This window comes from Ursus arctos, unplaced genomic scaffold (assembly GCF_023065955.2).
Source record: "Ursus arctos isolate Adak ecotype North America unplaced genomic scaffold, UrsArc2.0 scaffold_21, whole genome shotgun sequence".
Taxonomy (NCBI): Eukaryota; Metazoa; Chordata; class Mammalia; order Carnivora; family Ursidae; genus Ursus; species Ursus arctos.
In genome coordinates, this window is record NW_026622886.1 from 11231744 (window position 1) to 11257860 (window position 26117).

The 26117-nt window shown below is 42.5% G+C and overlaps 1 protein-coding gene across 7 annotated transcripts in view; it reads right to left on the reverse strand.

The window, feature by feature from the left end:
• TXNRD1 (thioredoxin reductase 1) overlaps nucleotides 1-26117 on the reverse strand; it is a 211143-nt gene that overhangs the window by 76814 nt on the left and 108212 nt on the right. For 3 of the 7 annotated variants that reach the window (XM_048217926.2, XM_026499771.4, XM_026499772.4), the window contains 4 exons: nucleotides 20438-20545; nucleotides 17940-18035; nucleotides 14217-14351; nucleotides 1231-3144 (listed from right to left, as the gene is read on the reverse strand). In XM_048217926.2, the coding sequence (XP_048073883.1) occupies nucleotides 3082-3144; nucleotides 14217-14351; nucleotides 17940-18035; nucleotides 20438-20545 (402 nt within the window). In that variant the 3' untranslated portion in view covers nucleotides 1231-3081. Of the gene's footprint in view, nucleotides 1-1230; nucleotides 3145-14216; nucleotides 14352-17431; nucleotides 18036-20437; nucleotides 20546-26117 lie in introns of those variants that run through there. The other 4 variants (XM_048217930.2, XM_048217927.2, XM_048217928.2 and 1 more) reach the window with 2 other exon arrangements.

Here is a 26117-nt window from a genome sequence, read left to right on the forward strand (position 1 = left end):
AGGAGAAGAGTGTATCTGGAGCACAGAGCAGGTGCGCGCAGACAAGCAAACAAAAGCAGAGGTCAGAGGCGGTGACGGGCCTGGTGTCTGGCAGGGGACTATGGACCTATTTAGAGGCCTCTGGAAGATGCTGAGGGCTTGGGACAAGGGAAGTTTGAACAATGACATCCTGGCTACAGTGTGGAAAGAAACTGGCACAGTGCTGAAACATCTCAGACCAAGTATTGATTAATCGTGCTGAGAACACTGCACCGTGGCATGTGAAAAGCCAGAGTCCCCAGAATGGCTCCAGCAGCTCTGAAAGCTCCCATTCGGCCAAGGGGGATGGGAGGCAGCATGGAAAGGTGGCCAAGAGGCGGGCCCAGGGAAGTCACAGGCCTAGCTCTTGCTTCAAATAGTTGCTCTATCACTAACCAGCTGTGCGATCCTGAGCGAGGATTCCCACCTCAGCCTGTTTCTCCATCCAGAAACGGCTGGGGATGGGAGCACTTCCCAACAGAGCGGTCTGAGCATGAAGCATGAAGCATGAAGGAGGAAGGAGGAAGGATGAAAGAGGAAGGATGAAGCATGAAGCACGAAGGATGCAGCAGGAAGGCGGCCGGTGCGCATCAAGCCCACTGCCTGGCACAGGCTGTGGGAACCCGCATTTGGCTATCGCTGTGAATACTCTGCAATCACCCGGGATGGAACAGAAATACTTTGGAGAGGGTTTTGGTGAAGGATTAACATAAAATAGGAGTTCCTGTTTAACAACCGATGCGTAAGAAAACGAAGCGCACGCGAGCGGATACATGGAGCCCACAGTCAGCGCTCACGTAAGCACTGACCGAACGGCTGCGATGTGCCGGCCCCGGCCGGAGGCTGCAACGGCGATAACCGGTCGGTCCATGCCCGAGGACTGCTCGGCGCAGAGCGGAAGGAGGGATCACACAGCCGCACACTGCTCTGCGGGGAAGGGACAGAGGTGCGCAGCCAAGGACACACCAAGTGCTGAGAGGGAGCTGGGGTGTGGGGGGGTTGCTGCCCTAAAGATCTGGACCGAGCAGTCAAATCAGGGTAAGCTGAAAAACGGAATCCGAAAAGCCGACAGCACTAAAGTGTAAACCTCAGCGGCCTCCAAGCTGCTTCTTCAGCAGTGAGTGCTCGCCATCATCGACACGAAGCCCGGACTCTATTCGACACTCAGGCAAAGAATCCTGCGACCGCCACTCGATAAGAAGGCACACAGAGTGGATATTAATACCTTTTAATGTTTCACATTGTTTTTTTCCAGAAGATATATAACAAAATACATAGAATTTAATATGAATCTCAGTACAGTGGGCAATTATAGAATCTAAATAGGACAAGTCTATAAAGTATAATCCTCCTTGTGGGGGCTGAACGTTCCGTTCCACGAAGAAGAGAGAATTGCAACATGATTAGGCACAAACATATCATACTGCCTACTGTTCTAACTTCTGAGACTGGCAGGCTTGGAGGAAAAAACGATTAAAAAAATAAATAAAACTGAACACAGTCAACTGCCTCAGTTTCCCCCTTCCTCCCTTCCCGTGGTCTTCATAGAACCGCGTGGGTGAAGGCGTGAGGCAGAGCCGTGTGGGGCAGGGTTAGGCGCTCTGCTAAGTGCCAAGCAGACGCAGAAGTTCCCTGAGGTGACCAAGAAATGTACTGCGAATCAGCCACTCGGTGTTGCCACTGAGAATCCGGGCTGAGGCGGGGTGACCTGCTGGCGGGAGGCCTGACGGCCACAGCGCAAGTTTCAGATCCAACTTGGAGGGAGACAAGGTGGCCCACACGTAACCCTGGAATAGTCGGCACATTCACGCAGAAATCTAGAACTGCAGAGCTAACCCTCTCTGTGACACTACGAGTTGGAATGCTAACGGGGCATGAACACTCCGGCCACGATTCCGCCAGGACCAGTCATTCACCCAACAGAAAAAGTCAAAACCATCTGGTTTTTAAGTGAAAATCCTTCACATCCACCTGTGGTCAAAAATAATAACTTATGACATTAATAGCTTCCTTAAAAAAGCATTACCACAAAAGAGTTAAACCATAAGTGTGGGAAGACGTATTTTCCTATGAATGAAGCTCGTAGGAAGGGACAGATACAAAACACACCCGAAAAGTAAGGCCGTGATAGTCTGTGTTTTTAGTTTAAAGCTAGAGTTACCCCAAAAAAGTATTACACAAGTTAAATGTTTCTTACTGCTTAGACCAACACAATAAACTATATAAAGAAAAACATTTATTGTTTTTCCCCATTTAAGGTGCCGCTCTGCCTCCCTGGCGAGTCCCGGCGGGAATGCTCCTCTACGGCACGTTCATGCAGGGGAGGATGACTTCCAACAGGCTGGCCAAGGAGCCATCTCCTTTCCTAAACAGAATAGAACTAATAGTCGGTGATGTAGCACATGGAGCAAATGCGGCCAGATTCAACCATAAATGTACTTGTTCTGGACAGAGAACTCATCAGGGGAGACACTGCTCAAAGGTCTGCCACAGAGAACGGGACATGGGAATCCTAGGACAGCTCTCTTGCACGGGACAAGCCTACACAGGCTCCAAGGGACCAAATCATGCCTTCCACGCACAAGGCACCTTACTTGCACAATCTAGCCAAGACTTGCTTTTAGACAAAAATCGACTACTAACATGTCTCATCTCTAGTATCATTTACACCTTGGAGGAAAAAAGAAAAAAAGAATCAACATGTGAAAGCTTAACAGTGAGAATCAGCAAACCCAGAAAGGGAAGCTCAGGCTAAAACTGCTCGACAGCTGTTCCATCACTGCCCACCGCGTGGGCTTGAGGCCAGCGACTTCATGGACGCACCACGCCGATGCACTGCCGATTGTCAGCTCCAGCCCATCACGGTGACCCCAGTGGGACGCTGCCTGCCTTCCATCCACCACCTCCTACCCGGGAGATCCAAGGGGGCCTTGGGTGCCATGAGCACAGGACATGCAGGTGCCAAAGCCCAAGACCCTTCCTAAAACTTCCCCTTGGATTTGGGCAAGGAAACACGGCAGTGGTCTGGAGTGTTGGCGGCAGCATCCACACTGGGGCTTAACCTCAGCAGCCGGTCTGGAGGATGCTTCCCCCAGAGCGCTTGGTCACCGACAGAGTCGTGAATACCTGCGGGGAGGAGAGAGCAGGAGATGTTCAGACACCCGAGCAGGTGAGGTAACAGGGAGCAGTGCAGATAACACCACATCTATCAAGAGTGACTTAGAGGACTACCTAAAATGCATACAAGAGAAAAGTAATATGACCGAGGATATCACAGCTTCTCTAGATAAATGGGGAAAAAACATTTTAAAACCAAGGTGAAAGAGAAGAAAATTTAGCTTATATCAACTTTATTACCATGAGGGTGATTAGAGCAATTAAATGCAGCACCCCGGCTGCTTGTCAATTCTCCACAAGAAATACTCTGGATGTACAGAAAGGTGCGTCCCACTGACCCAAACACCCATGTGCCTGCCTACTCAGCTCAGGGACTACAAATGTGCTTAGAGCCCCACGTGCGCCCCCGGTCAGTGCTTACCACTCCTCTACATTTCCTGCATTTCTTCTGTGGGTTTTTAAAAACTTTACCTCTAAATAGCAAAATGATATACATACTCTTCTGCCACCTGCTTCCTTGGCTTCATCCTGCACTTCTGTAATTCATTCGCCCATATGGATACAGAGCTCTAATTCTTCCACTTTGCACTGAATAGCATTCAATTTGCTGTAGTATACTATACTATATATACTGTATACTATAGAACCCAATTATTCAAACAGTGAATATATTACAAATTAAACACCCAGGCTCCTATACTACTGACATGCTACTTGCCATATGCTCTGACATTCCAACAGTCTCCTTGCACCCACAGCGAGAGGTACAATGATTAGGTTGGAGGATATGTGTCACTCCTATGTGACTGGAGTCCCAAGGTGCGGGGCCAACTGAAACTCTTATCTGCAGTGACTGATGAGCCCGCCTCCTGTCACATCCCTACACACAACTGGTGCTTGTGGACTTAGGGCCTTAACATCTTCAGGCAGCTGTTTTACTGTCTACTGCTCAAGAGCGTCTATTCACCAAAACAATGATTCTCGAACTTCAGTGAACAAACTCTACTCACAGATTAAAATACACAGAAATTACGCTGATCTTAATATGGCAGATTTAGGGTAGAGCCCAGGAATCTCATTTTTAGCCCGAGTCCCAAGTGAGTCATTTTAATGCAGGCTTGTCTTGTAGTAGAATTTCTTGTGGAACACCAATGCAGGCAATGCACTGTGAATTCTTGGCAAAATGCAAAGTCTAGAAGTCTACTGCATGGTAAACTAACCAGCAGCTGCTTATCTTCGTAGGTTTTCCAAATAGGAAGCCTACAGTCAAGATTTTTAAAAACACATACCCCCTACACATTAGAAACAGACTTTCATTCCTGATCTAATGGAGTCATGAGTACCAAACCAGCTAGCTCTCTGGACAAAATTCATGAAACAACTACTTTAAACACCAGACAACAGGCAGTGGACTGCATTCCCCTAAAAAAGAGAAACAAGGTGAGCCTTCAACCGTCCTGGCTTTCTACTCGGAAGCATCTCTAAGACCCTGGTGCAGCCCAGAGAGAACACAGATATCTCAGGGACTTGGAGAGACGGAGTGGAGACTGGGGAGGCCAAGGTGGCCGGGATTTGTGGGGCTGAATCCCCAAGAGGAGGCAGCCTCTTGGAGGAGGCTGTCCCCTCATCTCTGCCTGAATACCAAGCTGTGCACATCCAGGGGGCAGGGCCCCAGGAGGCCAGAGAACCAGCACCAGAACCCACTCAGGGCTGGGAGATGTTCCAGTTCACACCAACTGCAACCAAGAGACTTCTGAGGCCCTGGAGTCATCAGGAGAGACCCCAGAAAGCCATATCTAAAAACAGGGCTAAGCATTACTGGCCCCAGAGTAAAAGCTCTCTAACCATCCTAACAAAGCTTCAAAACAAGCTTCCAAAGGATCAAATGATCCCCCAGGACATTAACTGTCTACCACGAGAAAACTCAGTCTTCTTTAAAGGAGGAAAACAAAACCCAGGTACCTGGCACAGATTCAAAGTGCTAAATAATAGAAAAACAAACAAACAAACAAAACCTGTCAACCTAGAATTCTATGGTCAACAAAACTTTCCTTCCATGAAGAAAGCAAAGTGAAGACATTTCAGACAGACGAAAGCTAAGCGACTCTGTCCCTAGCAGCCCTACACTACAAAAATGTTCCCGGAGGTTCTTCCAGCTCGGGGAAATGCAACCAGAGGGGAACAGCTTTTCCCGCCACCACCTGCCACTCCCCACCCAGGGCTAGCCTACTCTTATGAGCCCCTCCACCTGCCAGGCTGGGCTTTGGATCCCACCCCTCACGTTATTTCATGTATCACCTGAACCCACACTTTATTCTTAACCTCGCCTTTTCCATTCTTTCTTCCTTCTTGGCTTTTAAACAAGCTCACATTGCATTTATCCTAAAACAATTCCCCCTCGGCCTTATGATCACCTCCACCACCACCATTTCTTATCCTCTTTACACACTAAATCTTAAGTTGTTGGTACTTACGGTCTATTTTGAGTCCTCATTTCACTGATATCTGGCATGGTCCCTGCCACGCCTGTGGGTCATCAGGACCCTCTGGCTGCCAAACCCCGAGAGCACCTTGCAGTCTTCCCTTCACATCGCCCTCTGTAGCACTTCTTGTCATCCACCTCACCTCCCTTTAACAACTCTTTCCTCTTCTTGTCCCACGAGAATGACCGTGGCTCTGCGCACCGCGGCACGGAGGCGTGCTGAACACCCATCTCCCCCGGCCTGTGGGCCAGCTGTGCAGCTTAGCACCTACTGTTTACTCCAGTGTGCTGCACCAGTGCTGCCACTGAGGCCGGGAGGTGCTGCCCCAGGCTTCCGCCCCAGCTTTCCCCTTCAGACACCCTCACGCTACCCGTCTCATTCAGTCGCCTCTCCCTTTTAGGTAGATGAAGGTGCCGACTCTCCAGCCACTGTGTCCCTCCTGAACTATCCACCAGTAAGACCTAACCAACACCTCCTCCTGGATGGCACTTCAGACTCACCCTGTCCAAGACTGCACCCTCCCCCTCCCTTAATCCAGCTCCTCTCAGTGAAGGCCATTACCAGGCCATGCAGCTGCAATGAATGCTTACGTCTTCTGTCTCCATTCCTGCTGATAACCAATCAATTATGAGGTCTTATATAGCTTCTTTCTTGTCATATCTGATTTCTCTTTGTGTTAACACTGATACTTAATTCATGTGTTATCATTCTGACTGGACTACTGGGAGGTTTCTGCTAGTTTCCAAAACAGAGTGCCCCATGAAGACCTTTTGTGTGGACCACACGTTATACACTTTTGCCTTATCAGATGTTAGGGGCCCAGGTCTTGCTTGTGGCCAGGGACATGCATGGAAGTGGGATGAGCTGCTTCTGAAACCCGTGAGCACCAAGGTGTGCTCTCTTACATCTCCTTCCCCTCTGCAACCTAGCCAGAAATGCCCTGGGAAGGGGCTGCTTCTGCCAGCCGGGCCCTGGAGTGAAGGGAGCATGGAAACAGAGTTGCAGCTGATCCATGGCAAGGAAGAGACCTGTTTTTATAAGCAAAACAAGAACACCGCCCAAACTGTCCATCTGTATTGCCCAGTCATGAAGACACAAAAGGGCTTTGTGTTCAATTCATTAAATTTAGAAGCATATTTGGTTATTGAGAACAATTAAGGTTTCAATCCAAACCTTTTTGGTCACACCAAGTAGGCTGGAGGGAAACACCAGTAAGTTTCGGTAGCATGCATCTGTGCTCCCCTACATCCAGGCTGACCTTTTCCAGCCACTTAAACATCTTCCTGAGACTGGAGGCCATGGCTTATCTGAGAGAGTCCCCGGGGGAAGCAAGACTCATCAAGGACCCCTAACCGTGTCGGCAAACCTGGACACCCAGGCAAACTTTGGTCAGCTACCTCTTTGATTCCTGAGAAATAACTGGTTTCCTGGTTTTTAATATAAAGAGGAAAGACCAAAGAAATCAAGGCCACTTTGACTTATTAGGTCAAAGCAACAGGAATCAGCATCAAAACTACTTTTCAATAAAAGGAGAAAAACTTCCGTGTAAAAGAGGAACATTACTGAGAAAAAAACCCTTGGTCCATTTCAGTCTTAAAGTAGTGACAAAAAGCCTTTTTACTTCTCATATACCAATATATATATATCAGCACCTTAAAAAATTCAGACCCAAGTAATAATGGACAGTATTTTAAAACATTAAAAATATGAAGCCAGAAGAAAATATGAATCATTCACATTTAAAAAAAATAGGTTAGCAAAGATATGCAAAAATCCTTGAAAGTTAGTCCTATTTTACTAATACAGAAAAATTTATCTACACTGAATTTTGCAACATTTTCATTAGCACTAAATTCATGCTGATGACACTATAAGCTATGACAACTCTTTTGAAAAGCAATAAATTCCTCTGTTTAAAAAAATGTGCAACTGTGGACTAGGACAGAAAGACAATACATGATAATGAAAATAGCTGTGTTGGGATGATCTCATGGGCAATTTAAATACTATCAAATATACTGGCTTCAATTTTTATAAAGGAAGAAAGATAAAGAGCTAGTGAATACATTACAGCAAATTTCAGGCTTCTGAATTTACAAGCTTATGTTTTACTTCTCAGGAATTAATTTAGAAATAGAACTGGCAGGAGATTTGGATAGAAAAGGAAACCCACGGGGCGCCTGGATGGCACAGCAGTTAAGCGTCTGCCTTGGGCTCAGGGCGTGATCCTGGCGTTATGGGATCGGGCCCCACATCAGGCTCCTCTGCTGTGAGCCTGCTTCTTCCTCTCCCACTCCCCCCTGCTTGTGTTCCCTCTCTCGCTGGCTATCTCTGTCTCTGTCAAATAAATAAATAAAATCTTTTAAAAAAAAAAAAAGAAAGAAAGAAAAGGAAACCCAGGGCTCCTGGGTGGCTCAGTCAGCTAAGTATCAGACTCTTGAGTCCGGCTCAGGTCATGATCTCAGGGTCGTGAGCCTGAGCCCCAAGTCAGGCTCCGTGCAGGCTTCTCTCTCTGTGCCACCCCCCCCACCCACACACAAACTCACTCTGTCTTAAAAAAAAAAAAAAAAGAAAGAAAGAAAGAAAAGAAAACCCATCAAAAATACAAATTTTTTTTTTTTTAGAAGAGCTCCTATTTTTCTCATACTGATAACATGCTTATGGTAAAGATATGCAGAAGCCAAAGTGCCACCGTTGATTAGTCTAAATGAAAAAAAGAATAAGGTCAATTTTTGTACGATTTTATTTGCACATAGCCGCTTTAGAATTTTCATAAAAACACATATTTTAAAAATGAGCATGGAGGCCGCTGGCTCATGGTTCTCTATACCAACACGAAGAGCACTTACAAAGGTCAAGTGCTGCTGTAGGCACTCCCCTCACATTCACATCTGCCTCCACCTCCCAGTCTCACAAGCCCCCCCACTCCAGGCTGCAATTATGTTGACAATTAAAACTTTTGATGCTCAGCACTAAGACTGACTTAACGTTTCACTGGGGTCTTTCCTAATGTTCTCTCTTCTTGAGCTATTATTTTTCCCCTACAAATAAACTTGATTAGTTGAAATTACTACTCCAAATGATGTGCAATCAGTTTCCTATTCAATTACTGCTGCTCAGAAATCCGGAATAAATTACCACCACACAATCTTCACACTGAATAACGCTAATGCATTACTGAGCTCCAGGTGTTAAGACTCCCCCGGTACTGACACCAAAGAGATTTCAGTCAAAACAAGAGTACTCTCTCCTTCTTTCAGAGTAATTCCTCAACTGAGGAATCTGTCAACTTTTCTCAGTAATTACTCCTCAGAACCAAACGCTGGTTGCTCAACTGCCCAGGTTATGTTATCAAAACGGTCTGAAAAGCACTCAGTGATTCATTCCACAAACCACCCACAGCTGGCCCGGAGCTATGGCTACTTCTGAACACTTTGAAACAGTGCTCAGGACCAGTTTTTAACTTATTATTACCTCTAATCCAACGCATGGACGGACATTTGTGAAATCCAATAAAAACGTATTAGAAAATGAAATTTTAAAAGGCATGTAAAACTAAAAGCCAAGCTCAGATATGGTCAAATAGCTCGTAAAGTTCCTACCCTCCCTTCTTCATTTCCATCTTATCTTATAGGGACTGGTAACAAACACTCTGGGGACACTGTGAGCAGAACATCTCTATAGCATAAAGCTGGACGTGAAAAAAACAGCAGGTCCAGTAGCTAATTTACTTACTGTCCAAGCCAGACCTACCATTTAACAGAAAAAATAGTCCCTGAAAATTGCCTACAAATCAAATTTCACTTTCCCTTGATTAAGACGCTATAAAAACTATTTCCACAGTCAGAGTTAGGAAGAAAAATCTGATTTGTGAGCAAGTGGTTCGCACTGAGGAAAAAAACAAAACACTCCTCTCGTGCCCGAATGGAAGAAAATAATTGTAAATCATGGATCTACAGAGTAAGAGGCTAATATCTCAAATACACAAAGAATTCATACAACTCAACAGCAAAAAATCAAATCCAATTAATAGGTAGATCTGAACACACATTTTTCCAAAGGCATCCAAATGGCCAACGGGTACATGAAAAAATGTTCCACATTATTAATCATCAGGGAAATGAAATCAAAACCAAAATGAGATACCACCTCACACCTGTTAGTATGGCTACTAACAAAAAGAAAAGAATTAAGTGTTGGCGAGAATGTGAAGAAAAGGGAACCCTTGTGCACTGGTGGTGGAAATGCAAGTTGGTGCAACCACTATAGCAAACAAAACGGAGGTTCCTTAAAAATTAAAAACAGAACTATCAATATGATCCAGGAATTCCAATATTGGGTATGTAAAGCCCCCAAAAAACATAAAACACGATTTGAAAATATATCTGAACCCCCATGTTCCCTGCAGCATTACTTACAATAGCCAAGATCTAGAAGCAACCTAAACGTCCATCAGTGGATAAAGAAAATGTGGTGAGTACACACACACACACACACACACACACACGACTATTACTCGGCCATAAAAAAAATGAAATCTTACTACTTGCAACAACATGAATGGACCTCAAGAGCATTATGCTAAACGAAACGAGTCAGAGAAAAACAAATACCACAGGGTCTCTCTCATGGTGGAATCTAAACACAAACAAACAAACAACAACAACATGGGGCACGGGCGCCTGGGTGGCTCAGTCAGTTAAGCATCTGCCTTCAGTTCAGGTCCTGATCCCAGGGTCCTGGGATCGAGTCCTGCATCAGGCTCCCTGCTCAGTGGGGGGGGAGTCTATTTCTCTCTCTCCCTTCTGCCCCTCCCCACCCCGCTGTCACCTGTGCTCTCTCTCTTGCTCACTCTCTCACAAATAAATAAAATCTTAAAAAAAAAAAAAAAAAAAAAAACCAAAACAAGCTCCCAGAGAAAACAGATTGGTGGTTGCAAAAGGCGGGTGGGGGATGGGAGAAATGGAAGAACTATTTTGTTTTCTTGTTTCTGTTTTTAGTTTAAATAAATTTTTAAATGATTTTATTTTTTTTATAATTTTTTATTATGTTATGTCACCATACAGTATATCCTTAGTTTATGATTTTATTTTTAAGTAACCTCCACACCCAACATGTGGCTTGAACTCATGACCCTGAGATCAAGAGTCACATGATCTTCTGACTGAGTCAGCAGGGCTCCCGGGAGAGGAGCTTTTTCAAAATACGCATCCCTTCCCACCCCTTTAAGAAATACTATAAGGACGACCCTGAGTGAAGCCGCATCTTCTAATAATGCAATGCCCCGGGAGAACCCAGCCTAGACACTCTGCACAGCGCTGCTCACCAACCCTATGACTCCGGCACCAACTCTGTTTTAGTTCATGTGGAAACTAAGGCGGCTGAAAAGCTAGGCGCTGTGGCCGGGCTCACGGAGATTTTGCTGAGATTACAATCCAGCTCTGTGTCTCCACACACTCGTGTTGCCACCAGAAAATCATATCCATTTTTAAAATTCTATGTCCGATACCATAGAAGGGACAAGCAAGTGGAATACCATTTGCATAGCGGTGTCTCGGAGCCACACTGGTTGGGTTTGAATCCTAGTTCTGTCAGTTCCAAGCTGGAGAACCATGGACAAGTTATTCAACCTCCCTATCCTCCATTTCCCCATCTGTCAAATGGAGCTACAACTGCCCCCGACCCACGGAATTCTTGTAAGGACTTTGTAGACAGCAGAGTGCCTGACACACAGAGGAAAGCCTGATGAAAGTCAGCACTATCTGTGGTTCCCTGGAACCTGCTTCTGCTGCCACTTCCTGCTTCAAGCCACAGCTGTCAATCACTCCCACTTCTTCCCTCTCCCACTTACCGTCAGTTGGCAAGCACCATAAAGCCCACCTCCTATTTCTCTCCCAAATGTATCAAGGTCTCTCGATGTCCAGTACCTCCTCCTCTCTTACTTCTGGATGTGCCTGCTGTGGTCCAGTAAGTCCAATGCCACAAAACAGTCAGGGATTTCTCTCCACGTGCATCTGATCACGTAACCCCCGCGCTAGCCTTCTCCCAGCAGAACCCTCATGCCCCCAGGATAAAGCCCAAACACCCTGCCTTGGTTTACAAGGCCATGACCTTCCTACCTACTTCTCTAGCATAATTTTTTTTCACCTCTCTCTGGGCTCTTCAAGCTCCAGATACTGAGGACCTTCCCGTTCCATGAAGGAACACGCTCTCTCCCACAGGGGCCAGGTCTTTGGTATCCCCTCTGACTGGCTAACTATGAACACATTCTACTCGTCATGGACGAGAACTACCTCCTCAACCGTCCTGCCCAGCATCCCTACGCCAGACACCACTTTGGACCGACCCTGATCTGGGGGCCCCTCACACTGAACTGCAAACGGTCCTTCACTCAGTGGCCTCCTGCTCTTCCTTAATCTCATCTTAAACCACTGCTCTAGCCCCACAAGTGCCCAGCACAATGCTACACACATAACTGCACAACAAATGTGTTTGCAGAGTGACAGAGCCCCCAATTTTTCTCTCATTAATCAACCACCAGCTTGGAAAAAAAAAAATTTGAAGCCTTATCAAATCAGAGAAAGTTTCAGCCTCCAAGCTTCAAAGTCATAAGAGAACCAACAGATGGAGCCTCACAGCAGCAAATGCTTACGAAGGCCCCCAGATGCGCCAGCTGTATCAGCAAGAACAGGCCTTTGGCTGACCTCCCTGCAGCAGAGCCTCGGGAAGATGCCTGCCTCTTCGGCGCATCTCTCTGCCCAGCTGGCAGCCATCCTGCCAGATGCCACCCACTCGCCACTGCTGGGCCATCACACAACACAACCACGCGGGTGGGGCAGTCAGTCTTTTTACCAGTCCACTGAGACCTAAACTCAGATTTAAAAAGTTAGACACTCACATATCTAAGTTGAGAAGTCATCTTTTCATCCATGTCAGAGATGACTGCTACAGTTTTTAGAAACCAATCCAAGATAAAGTTTTAAATACACTCACTGTTGTGGGTTAAGTCTCCCAGAAAGATATGCTCAAGTCCTAGCCCCCGGTACCTGTTAACACGACCTTATTTGGATAAGGTCAGCTGGACTGAGCAGGCCCTAATCCAACGGCTGATGTCCTAATAAAGGGAATCCAGGCCCAAACACGCAGGACGCAAGGCCATGCACGTGAAGACGGAAGCAGAGATTGCAGCAACGCAGGACTGAGCCAGGACAGCCAAGGGCTGCCAGCAACCACCAAGAGCTGGAAGAGGCCAGGCAAGATTCTTCTCGAGAGCCTTGGGAGGGAGCGTGGCCCTAACACCTTGATTGCAGACTTCCAGACTCCAGAACTACGCAAGAATAAACCTCTGTTGTGTTAGGCCACCCGGTGTGGGGCACTTGGTTATGTCAGCTTGATCTTCTTAAAGCATCATATTATATGCTAATATTTATCACACTGAAAGTGTTTTTGAAAGAAACGAAGTTAGTTGCTTCCTTCCCTAAGCGATAGTCATTACACCGAACAAAAAACACATATTATACTTTCTTTAAGAGCTTCAATCTGGACTCTTTCCAATGCTGGGGTCATATTTTTAGAAGTTTAGTTTTATTTCACAAAAACAGCCGTTTTCTATGAATAACAAACGCCCTGGTCACTAAACATGTTAATATTTCATGCTTCCATCCCAGCCAGGTGCATATTAATACAGAGGAGGGCCCTATCCCTAATCATAGAAAAGGCAAAGCAGAAAGAAAAAAGAAAAATCTTTCCAGGTCTTGAAGCCGACAGTCTGACACTCAGCAGAGTACAGCTGTGCGAGGGCAAAAAGAACAAAGACCAACCAGGTAACAGGCCGCAGAATGAAATCGGGCACGAGCGCGCACACGTGTGTGTAAGTACACGCCCTCCCTGGAAACCATGGACTCTGGTGGCCAGATAACAGCTACAGTTTTCAGCTCCATAGCTACGCTGGTCTAACACAGCTACCTCCTCCAACCTTCACCATGGTCTCCAAAGTAGGCACACTTTTGGTTGCCAAGGCCTGCTTCACAGTAAGCACGACAATATCCAACTCTTGCACGATCCCGGACAAGCACGAACAAATACTGACACCCAGAGGCCCAGAGCAGTCAACTTTCACTTCTCCTGTCATTTTTGCTTGATCTTTTAAGAGCATCACTTTCAAATCTCATCTTTTGATACCAAAACTAAAAAGGGAGACAACATCATTTAGCCTTGGGGTAGCTCTGGGATAAAAGGATTGAAGCTCTTTCTGGGTATGAATGGCACTAGTCACTGACTGCCCTGAAAATAATTTAGGAGGCGTGATAAAAAATTTAAGGCACAGCTCTGTAAATAAATCACTGCCATCATTTATACCATTAGCATGAAACTACTATCCAGTTCACGCGAGGAACAAAGGTATTTGAAAAAGGAAAAATTGCTTCTAGAGACAAGGTTCCTTTTGAGGTATTAGATCATGAATTAAACTGTAAGGAGGTCCAGAAGTAGCCCAACTACAGCAGAAAGACAGTAACGTCAGAGTCCTGGACTTGCCACTTGCAAGCCAGGTGCTGTTGTGCACTTTAAAACAGAGCTGTCAAGGTGCAGGGGACCCACCTCTGCACACACGGGGTGGATTCCGATGGTGCTGTCCAGCTGCTTTTTGGTCAGTCCACACTTGAGGGCAGCTGCAAAGCCTTGTGTCACTTCTCCAGCATTTGGACCCAGTACGTGGAAGCCCACAACACGTTCCTAAGATGTAAAATAAAGAATAGGGTTATACTGATTCTTTCCCCCTTAACAACCTAGAATATGAACCTAGTCTATTCTAAAAAACCCTGTTCAGAAATGATCAAAGACTTTATTAACACTTGCTAAAAGTGATTTACGCTGAAGATACTCCAACATGGCCCAGTGGAGTGTGGTGTTACAACAAACAAGAAGGGAGACACAGGAGCCGGCCTTGAGCGATAAGGAAGAAAATCATTAAAAGCAAACATGTCTGCAACTCCATAAGTACCAAAACATTCTGGAAAATGTTTTCAAAGGGCAGTTCTGTCCTCATCTCCTCTGTCTGGTTGTCTCAGAGCTCCAGATACACTATTTGCGATAGCTGTAACATTTAAAAGCAGTCATTTCGGGGTGCCTGGCTGGCTCAGTCAGTAGAGCATGCAACTCTTGATACCTTGGGGTTGTGCATTTGAGCCCCACGTTGGGTGTAGAGATTACTTTCAAAAAGTAAAAATCTACGGTCACCTCGGAGGCACAGTCGGTTAAAGCGTCCAACTCTTGGTTTAGGCTCAGGTCATGATCTCGGGGTTGTAAGGTTGAGCCTCACGTTGAGTTCTACGCTCAGCATAGAATCTGCTTGGGTTTCCCTCTCTCCCTCTCCCTAGCATCACCCACTCTCTCACTCTCTCTCTCAAATAACTAAGTCTTTTTAAAAAATTAAAATTGGAAAAAAATAAATAGAAACAGTTGTTTAAATTTAAAAATCATTTCAACTAAGGCTTTGGGGTTAGACAGCACAGTTAGACTTAAGACTCTTCCAATCTGAAAACATTGCTGAGACCAACAGAAAAATGCTGGCAACTCTGAATAAACTCTGAATCCCGGACTCCAGCTACCTCTGCCAAGGGCAGAGAAATCTGATGCATTCTGATGTTCAGACTGCGTGACAGAGCTCTACTATCTAGCCCAACCTCCTTACCACAGATAAGGCAACTCAGGCTGCGCCGCGCACAGCCTTATCTAAGCTTCAGTCGCTGCCTGGAAAACAATCAGGAAGGTCGTCCTGTTGCCGAAGTACTGTAATATATCCCTCGTTGAACTCTTAACGCTGCTCATCCTGCCCATCGGGGGTTTAGCATATGGATAAAGCACCAAACACACTGCACTTAAAATACACTAGCTTTACGTTTAATAATATGGATAGATTCAAAGAAAGAGATTTTTTAAAAAGTTGCAGGCTTCTATTTTTAGCTGAGGATATCTTAAGCCACGATGCTTAATGTTTATGGCTACATAATAGGCAGCAAATGTAAAAAAGTAACCAGATGAGACACTCACTTCAAAACAGTGTTGCGTCTGGGGCAAGGGGTGAAGAGTATGAGATTGAGAAGGAATACAAAAGACTACACAGGCATAGGGTAATGCTAAAGAGCATGGGATCTACACCGCCTGGGATTAGGTAAGTGCCATTAACTAGGTAAGTGACCTGAGCACAATTACTTAACCTCCACGTGCTTCAGTTTCCTCACCAACAGAAAGGGGATAATAAGAGTACACACCTCACAGGATTGTACAAGAATTAACCAAGTTAATACATGTAAACCTCCAAGTACTGCGCGGTGCATGGTACAGAGTAAGTGCCTGTTATAAATTTCCTCTGTGATGGTTTCTCTCTTACTAGAGAAAAGCTCTGAAGCAAACACACCAAAATGTTAACATTCATTGAAACTGGATGGTGGGTACTTTCCCTATCTTCCTGTAAATGTCAAATATTTCATATAAAAGAACAGCATATGAAAAGAATAAAAACCTAGCAGATAATAAACACTGGGAAAACCAAGCACAGGTAGACACTGTGAAGCGGCTGACTCAAAATGAATAAAGCATATGCCCCAAGGATGGTCAAGTTCTAGAAGCATGCTTTTGTCTAAGATTGCTCATGACAAAAGAACAATGACAAGTATTCATCTTTTCTAATACTACCTTTGTCTATGAAAATAATCAAAAATGGTATTACCTTCCTTACGGCCTCAACTATTTTAATTAAGATGGGTTCATTAGTAGTGGAAACTATTTTTCATATTATATTTAGAAAGTGTTATTTGAGGGGCACTTGGGTGGCTTAGTCAGTTAAGCATCTGCCTCCGGCTCAGGTCACGATCCCAGGGTCCAGGGAGCCCACTTCTGCTGCTCGCCCTACTTGTGCTCTCTCTTGCTCTCTCTCTCTCACATGCTCTCTCTCAAATAATCTTTTTTTTTTTCTTAAAGCGTTATTTGAACAAATGACACAACAGTGACAAAAAAGACAAACCGCATACAGTTAAAACAGACTTGCTTGGTCTGAAGGAAAATGTGGAGGTTTCATTGATTGCTAAATGCAACATGCAACTGAACTCTCTCTTGCTAGAGGCAGATATCAGACAGCCAGTGAGGACATCAGACATTTTCTCCTTTCGTCTACAGCAGCATGATAGCTAACGTGTTTTAATAATAAAACCTGTATCTGCAAAGGAAAAAATTGCATAAAATTGTTCTTTACGTCAACTGCATCCTCACACATTCACTTATTAAATGCATCCAGGATGGCCTTTTTTGTAGAAGATCCAAGTTTCCCTGCACTACTGTCTGAAGCAGTAGTTTCTCAACAGGATACGTGGCTTAATTATATTCAAATCGCAAAACAAGAAAAGTGTGAGTTTATTTGGCTTTTAACCATGGATTCTTTAGCATGATTTACATTTTTACTCAGGCCTTTTTTTTTTTAAAGGTAAGATCCCAGCTAAGTTAAAAATACCAGTTCTCATCAGATTTAATCCACAAGTATGTGTGTGCATACATGTGTTCTGAGTATGGGACTAGCAGCCAAAAAAGACAGAAAACCAAGCATGTCTTCAATCACTTTGTAGGTATGGAAACAAGTCCTTGAGGTCAAGGAGTCTGCCCACAGGCATTTAGTTACCGGCTGTTACATGCAGCAGCCCGCAATGAAATCTTAAATCGGAACCCAATTAAGAGCTCTTCCCCGTTACACCTTTTTCATTAGCGCCAGCAGCCCAGGATACAAAGGTGTGTTCCTCCTGTTCTTTTATATTTTCTCATTATTTCTAGAAGTCACTGACTTCATGGCTTCCCTTTCATGAACACACACAGTTCTCAAGTTGCCTCTGTGGTCTGCGCTTGGCAAGGTCGTGCCGGCCATGTGCAGGGCCCTGTGCTGCTGACGCTGAGTGCAGACCAAGGAGCGTCACCATGGCCCTTGCCTTGTCCACGCGGCTGGGCAGACCAACATGTAAAATACTAAAGGAATGCAATGTCCATCGTGTGATCAAAACAGAACTACATGTTAAAAACACAATGAGGGGCGCCTGGGCAGTGCAGTTGTTAAGCGTCTGCCTTCGGCTCAGGGCGTGATCCCAGCATTGTGGGATCGAGCCCCACATCAGGCTCCTCCGCTGGGAGCCTGCTTCCTCCTCTCCTACTCCCCCTGCTGTGTTCCCTCTCTCGCTGGCTGGCTCTCTCTGTCAAATAAATAAATAAAATCTTAAAAAAAAAAAAAAAAAAAAACAATGAAATTACTGGAAAAAAGGATTCAATGAGGATTTCACTTACATTGTCATTGATATTACAGACTATTTTTGCATAACATTTGTTGTTATCTCTTGATGGAATCGTCCACTCCAATGGCCAGAAGTAACTATGGTAAACCTGAGAAGATATACACACAATTTAAGACCCATTATCTTAAGAAGTATGTTTGTCAAACACCAGCCGTGGATTAAAAACATTGGAAGCTCTTTGATACTTAGACTTTCATTAAGCAATAAAACTCATGGAATAAATAGGAATTTGGTCAGAAGATAAATAACCTCAAACTTGTCAGGCCCCTTTGCTATAAGCTCATCCCTTAATTATATCTCAACCTCGGAATAGTAAACCTTAAGTAATAATAACAACAAAAAGCAAGCAAATGAGAGAAAGAAGCCAGGTAATTACTTGCTGTCTTACATCAAAAAAACAAAAGAAAAAAGAAATAAAAAAAACCTAACACTATCTTGCATAGGAATGACAACTTTGGGCAAGAAACAAGTAAGGTGCCAGGAACAATTATAGCAATTATCCAGTTCCTTGCTTGATGCTGCCAAAGACATTCCTATTTTGGCATTATTCACCAAAAGCAATGAAGAAGAGAAGGAGGGAGGGAGGGAGGGAGGGAAGATGAGAGGTGGAAGGACGCAAGTATCTTGACTGATGCTTCATGAACTTAAGCGTGGGTGACTACAGGGATTTTTTTTCCACCTGAAGCTGCTAGCCTCAATTCAAAACATATATGGTTGGCTCCCTTTTAAAAACATACTGATTATGTAGCCATTATAATAAGTGTTCTTTGATGCTGTAATACAATGTGAAATTTTTTAAAAATGTGGGTTACAAAACTGATATATAGTGTCATAGTATCGCAACAATTATACAGGGAAATGATGAATAAAGAAATTACCCCAAATTGCTAACATCTGTGCTACAGATATAAGTTTATGGGTAACTGTTTCCTATTTCCATTTTCAAAATTTCAACCCAAATGCATTACTTTTATTTTTTCTTTTTTTGAAGATTTTATTTGAGAGAGAGAGAGAGAGATAATGAGAGAGAGCACAAGCGGGGAGGAGAGAGAGAAGCAGGCTCTCTGCTGAGCAGGCAGCCCAATGTGGTGCTCGATCCCAGGACCCTGGGATCATGACCTGAGCTGAAGGCAGATGCTTAACCGACTGAGCCACCCAGGTACCCCAAATGCATTACTTTATTAGTGAAAAATGCAAATTCTAATAAAATGAAAGCCAAAGCTTGCCAAGAAATATGGAATATACATTAAGAATCTTAAAACATAAGAAACGTTTGATAGGAATCTATATTCAGAACATAACCAGAGAAATACAGTGAATTATGAAGATGTTCACTGTCCTATTTTTACAGCATCCAAAAATACATGTCATTTTTAAAAATGCTGTTTTTAGGGTGAAATGCTCATGACCTAACATTAACTGTAAAACAGAACACAAACTGCACATAACTTAATGACACTTAAAAAAAAATAAGACGTATGTACCTACAATTATGCATACACACATATGTACATATATACAATATACAAACACATAAACACTTAGAAAGAGACTAAAAGGAAATACGCCAAAATATTAACAGCAGTGATCTCTTCATGAATTACAATTTCCTTTTTTTATATTTTCCTAATATTTCAAACTTCCTATAATGAGGATATACTATTTTTATAATCAGAAAATGCTACTCCCGTGGTACTAATAGGCCAAGATATTACATGTTACTGCTAATGTGTATAATAATAAAAAAGATTAAGAGATTTAAAATAGGCTTTTATATCATAAAATTTACTCTGATTTACAATCTGGTTCTCTGGAAGGTTTTACTAGAAAGTTTTTTCCTGAATGAGTTAAAGCAGCAGTCCCTTTCGGTGGCACTGTGTACACAAAAATAATGTATTTCATATGCCTGTCCCTCAACCGTGGCAAAGTTAGAAGAGGGTAAGGGTACAAAAAAACCCAACTGTCACAAATAGAATGGTCAAAATGTTGTTAATTTTTAGTCGTCTTCTTTGAATTTTCCTGTATTTTTCGTATTTCCAACAATATTGTTTTAATAATAAAAGGAACCAATAAAAGTGGCTTCAAAAAATAGAAGGAAGTATTACTGGGTCAGCTGACAAGACTGAAAAACGGAAGGAAGATCATATACAAGTATTCTATCAACATTAAACTTCCTAAAAGTGGTAACTGTAACGTGGTTACTTAAGAAATAGCCTGTTCGCAAGAAACACACACTGAAGAATTTAGGAGTAAAGGGGCATTTAACTTCCTTTCAAAAGGTGCAGGGAAAAACATAGACACAGAGAGATAAAAAGAGAATATGAAAAGTATAAAACAAATGGGCAAAATGTTGACAATACATGAATCTGGATTACAGGTTAACGAAAGGTCTTTGTAGAATTTTTCACCTTTTCTGTATGCTTGAAATTACTTTTAATTTTGAACAAAAATCAGCGGTAACTTAACATAGGCATAAAGAATATAACTTACCTCAATATTTTCTTCCCCGAACGTCTCCACAGCTTTCTCCTCAGAAAGCCCACAGGCACCATATTCCAAAGGAGTAAACACAGTTGTTGGAACATTTTCATAGTCACACTGTTTCAAAATGAAGAAAAGAATCAAGACAGGAGAAATTATAACTCAAAAAAGGGTATACATCAAAAACGTTCAAAATCAAGAGGGGAAAGCAGACTAACAAATTTCTACCAAAAGTATGGGAAGTCACAACCCCAGGTATAAACCTACTACACTGGGAACCATTAACTCATGTGACAGTTGTAATAGAGGTTTGAAGTCTGGCAAGACCAGTCATGAATAAATTCGTGTGCCTTCTCCATCCATCTACCAACTGAGGTTAATGACAAGGACACACTTTTCCTCCCTTTATAAAGCAGCCAAAAACAAGACGAGTGTACCCCATGCTAATAGTCTCATATTGGTGACAGGAATTAATAGACTTCTTTGGAAAATCCATTAGGTAATACTGATTAAGAGCCATAAAAACATTCTTTACCTCTGTGCCAAGAAGCCCACTCTTAGAAATCTATAATAACAATTCACTGTATAGAAAAGGCTCCATGCACTGCATGAGCACTGCTGCAGTCCTCCTCAACAGTGCGAAGATATTGAGCGTCTTTCAAATGCGAATAGGAAAGCGGTTCTACAGCATGTACTCTCAGTGTAAACCCTTGGAATTCTGAATCAAAAGTACAGGCAGACATCCACAGACAGCCATCATGGTGTATCAGGGACCAGAATGACCTTCCTGCTTTCAACAATGAGAAAACCAAAGAGCAGGCAACACTTTCAGACACTGGACAACAGGCAGTGCAGAACTGTGATCCCTGACAGAAGGGAAACAAATGAGGCGAGTCCAGTGATTTCTCATTTACTGTCCAGAGCAGTCAGGACTGGGTGCAAGAGGAGGGAACTCAGAGCCCAGCAGTCTCTCTGAGTTATGGAGATTGAGACCACAGTTCAGCAGAGTCAGGGTGGCCCAAAGCTGCAGGGCAGAGCCCCAGAGTGTAGAGCTGCACAAAAGAACTCTTGAGATCTGCAGAAATTTGGGCTGAGAACTGATCTGTCAATGTGTCACAGGAGGTACTCAAGGGCGAGGAGAGAACCACTGGAAAGCAGAAAGCAGGAGGCCCCCAAGTGACCAGAGCTCTTACAGGACTGGAAATAGCTCCTGTTCCCTCAAGCCAGAGTAGAAAGACTTCATAAATAAGGGGAATGGGGTAGAGTTCTCCAAAGGGCATCGGTTTAGCAGTGGAACTAAATCAGCCCTAGATAAAAGGTGGCTATTGACAGACCCTAAAAAAGCACAAAAGCAAGTTTTACAAAAGGATAAACTAATTATACATAACTTAATGGGCTGCCAGAACAAAATCCAGCACTGCATAAAGGAATTCAATAAAACCAGCACCCAACAACGTAAATGTACAATGTCCACATCCATCCAAAATAACAAGACATGCAAAGGAGCAACAACATATGAGCCAATACCAAGAGAAAAATCAATGAACACAACCAGACACTGAAGACGAGATGATAAAATTATCAGAGGACATTCAATAAGCTATCATAAATATGTTCTGTATATTCAAGCAGTTAACCTGCTGAGGAGAGAAACGGAAAACATTTTAAATAAATAAAACTTGTAGAGATGAAAAAAACTACTTGAAGTGCAAACTACACAATATGGAAGTAATAGCCTTAGTGCAGAAGATCAGTGAACTTGAAGATATCACAACAGGTTACAGCACAGAAACGGGGGAAAGAACATGAAAAGAGCATCAGAAGACTCACAGGATAATACTGAGCGAACCAAATCTGATGAAAAGGATAAACAGATAAATCCAAGAATCTTGACAAATCCTAAGCAGAATATAAGGAAAATCATGCCAAGACATGCAATAATTCAGCAGTAGTTGCTAAAACACAGTGATAAAAGCAAATTTTATAAAGAACAAAGATAAAAATGATTGTATACTTGTGTTCAGAATCCATGCAACCAAAAGATAACAGACAAATCATTAAATATTTAAAGAAACACAGTAAATTTAGAACTCTATATTCAGCAAAAAAGATCTTCCAAAAAAATGGAGGCAAAATAAACTTAAAAAACAAACAAACAACAAAGAGTAGCAAAGGAATTCACCAGGAGCAGACATGCACTAAATAACTGTTAAAGGAAATTCTTCAGGCAGAAAACTGTGTATCAGATGGAAATCTAGATCCATATAAGAGACAAGTTTGTCCTGGGTTCCAAAATGCAAGTTCCAGTGGACTTAAATGGGCTGCTGTGGCCTCGCCTAGGAAGTGTAATCCTTGTTTCTAACACTTCCATTTGGAGAATACACTTCGCAGTTTTCACAACATCACCTTAATGAACTTTTAGAATACAACCTATTCTGAAGTTGAAGATGTGTGTACTGTGGCTTCTCTATGGTTTTCACATAAAATATTTTATACATAATATATATAATATATAATTTATAAATATATATAAATATATTAAAAAAATAAATATAGGGGTTCCTGGGTGGCACAGCGGTTAAGCGTCTGCCTTCGGCTCAGGGCGTGATCCCGGCGTTATGGGATCGAGCCCCACATCAGGCTCCTCCGCTAGGAGCCTGCTTCTTCCTCTCCCACTCCCCCTGCTTGTGTTCCCTCTCTCGCTGGCTGTCTCTATCTCTGTCGAATAAATAAATAAAATCTTTAAAAAATAAATAAATACAATATATAAATATATATTATATATTTTATATATAAATATATATTATATATAATATTTTGTATTTATATATAAATATATATTTTTTTATTTTTTAAGTAGGCTCCACACACAACACGGGGCTCGAACTCACGACTCTGAGATCAAGAGTTGCATGCTCTACCGACTGAGCCAGGCAGACACCCCAAAAATATTCTATATATACTATAAAACTGAGCTAATAAATAACAGTACCACTTTAATAATAAAGGTGCTAATGTTTACTCTTTGTAAAAACAAAGTATTTGAAGTGTTTGAGAGCAATTCTAAAAAGATCCAAGAGACAACTGGTCATTCTGCTGCTGTGTCCATCATACTGTGTTTTAAACTGGTATGTGTGTCTTATCATGTGGCTTTTTAAACAAAGGGCTTAGAGGAATGTCTGTCATCTACAGGCTGACTCAGCTTTACAGTCTGGTTCTCTACCAGTTTTTGAAATGATAAAAACTTTTTTTTCCTTCCCTTCATTTGTTTCCAAAAAATGGAATATTTAGCTTATTTGATGGCAAATATTTTTAAGTTTCGAAAGTTTAATTACTATTAAATGTTAAAAAGCTTCGTTTAATTTTCCCAATGTATTTTCCACTTTTTTATTTAGGAAAATTATGTGTTACAGAGATGTTTGCAAATTGGTAGATTCTTTAAGCCTTGAGATATCTTTCCTATTCCATCCCTTACTCTTCTATAATCTATACTTCCTGAGTCTTCTTTCTTAGGCAATAAATCGCCATGATTAAGACAGCGATACCTACAATCAGAAGTGGACTTCATCTATGCTTCATCCGCCTCCTCCCAGCCTCGTGACCTCGCAGTTACCTAATTTCCCCGTACTATGTCATCAACCTCGCCGCTGCCCCGAGGCTGAATGAGATAAGGCTTACAAAGCACTTAGCACAGAGCCAAGCATGTCGCAAGCACTCACACGTGTCGCAAGCACTCACACGTGTCGCAAGCACTCACACGTAGCGCTTTGTCTCCTTTCCTCCCAACGCTCTTGTGAAGCAGTGAGGAATAGATGACAGCAATTTTGGAGGACGGCACTAACACCCACAATTCAATCTGGGCTCCCTTAAAATCCCATAATGGATTTAACTCAGCCAGGTGTTGATGTTAAGCTAAACTTTTCAACAGAAGAAATCTCCGAGAGCTTCTCCTTTAGAAGGAGGGCAGGCATGGATTCTCTCACCTTCTCAGGTATGTGGTAACATTCTCATTAATACACGTTGGGCAAAATTAGAGATTATGCAGTTGCTTTAAAAAAATAAAAGTGTGTGATTTCCCCAAATACATTTAACCTAGATATCTATTGGCATTTCGACTTCATTTACTATATTAAAGGACAGACCAGTGAGATTTCAAACTCAGAGATCTGAGCAGCGCCTGTTTATATTTTCCTGTTCAGTAAAGCATTTGTCTTATTATTAGAGTTAGGCTAAAAATAAGGGAAAAAACAAAACAGAACAACAAAAAAAGTCCTTTAATTTCGACTTACATTAAATTCTGATGTTGATAAAGCTTAAGGCACTTAAAGAAAAAATTTGCTCTACCTGGCAGAGAACAAACTACAGTACCATGCCCCCACATGGAAGGCCACAGATGTCCAAAGTAGGTGCAAAGATTCATTAAAGGTTTTTAAGAATTTTTTGCTACTTAATTTCAACTTTATTTAGAAGCAAATTTTTGCATGTGCCTCTTTTGGTTATTTGCGGGTATATAAAAATATCTCCATTTTAGGAAAACAGAAAGATACAAGGTCAAGAACAAATTCAATGCATCTCAAGCTATATTTCTAGATACCCTTTTTCTTGGCTTACCAAATACTCAAAAATTGCAACAACGAATACAAGACGTAACTTATTCAAAAAAGTAAATTTATCCCAAATAGTAATAATAACCAGCTGCTTTCCCTGGATGATCAGACAATCTGGAATTCAAAACCCTTTTTGGCCTCAATCTTGTTAATTTCAAAATAGAGGATCTTGTTATGCCACTATCGAAACTAACCCCAGGTACATCTGAAATGCCAGTCACGAATTTTACTAGCAGTATTCTTTGAGGTTTCAATTACTGTAACCAGCCTAGATCAACCCATGGTGATTTATGTGTAAGGAAAATGGGAAAATGGGCAGTGACTAAGTTCTTTACAATCAATGTTCCTGGAATCCTTTCCAAGTAATTAATTAGGGAGGAAATGTTGATAATGGGAAAGGCTATGCACGTATGAGAGCAGGGAATAACACACAGGAAATCTCAGTACCTTCCTCTCAGTTTTGCTGTGAACCTGTAACTGCTCCAAAAACTCATCTTAAAAAATTAGAGTCTGTTTATTCTTGCCATCTAGTCCCATGAAACACACCTAAGAGCTTCAATTTCCTACACTGACTTTAAAAAAAAAAATCACTTTAGAACATTAATATAACACATTAAACATTCCAAGAGCGGAAGACATATTTTTAAAAAGGGCAGGGTAATAAAGCCTGAATATTGGTTTAAACAGCTTTGCACACTGACATTATTACCTAGATCCCCAAATCCTTTTATAGCCTAGACAGGTGCCATAAAAGGATTTAGAAAACTATACTTAAATTGGTAATAATGAAATTAATGTAAAATGCAACTATTATGCGTGTATGGAATGTAACAGTGCTGAAACTTGATTAATCAAGCTCATTTTATTCCCAGTGTGATTCCAAGAATGACAATTTTCAAAATAAAGTCACAAAAGTACAGCAGTCTTAACAATGTCTTGTTTGGAATACAGTTAATAAAGCACCTCTAGGATGCTGTCAGGAAGACAGCTAAATTATTCAAGACCTGGAAAACATCACAGCTACCCCTAACTAGGGAACTGGTAGTATTAAAAACAGTATCAATAATGGGGCGCCTGGGTGG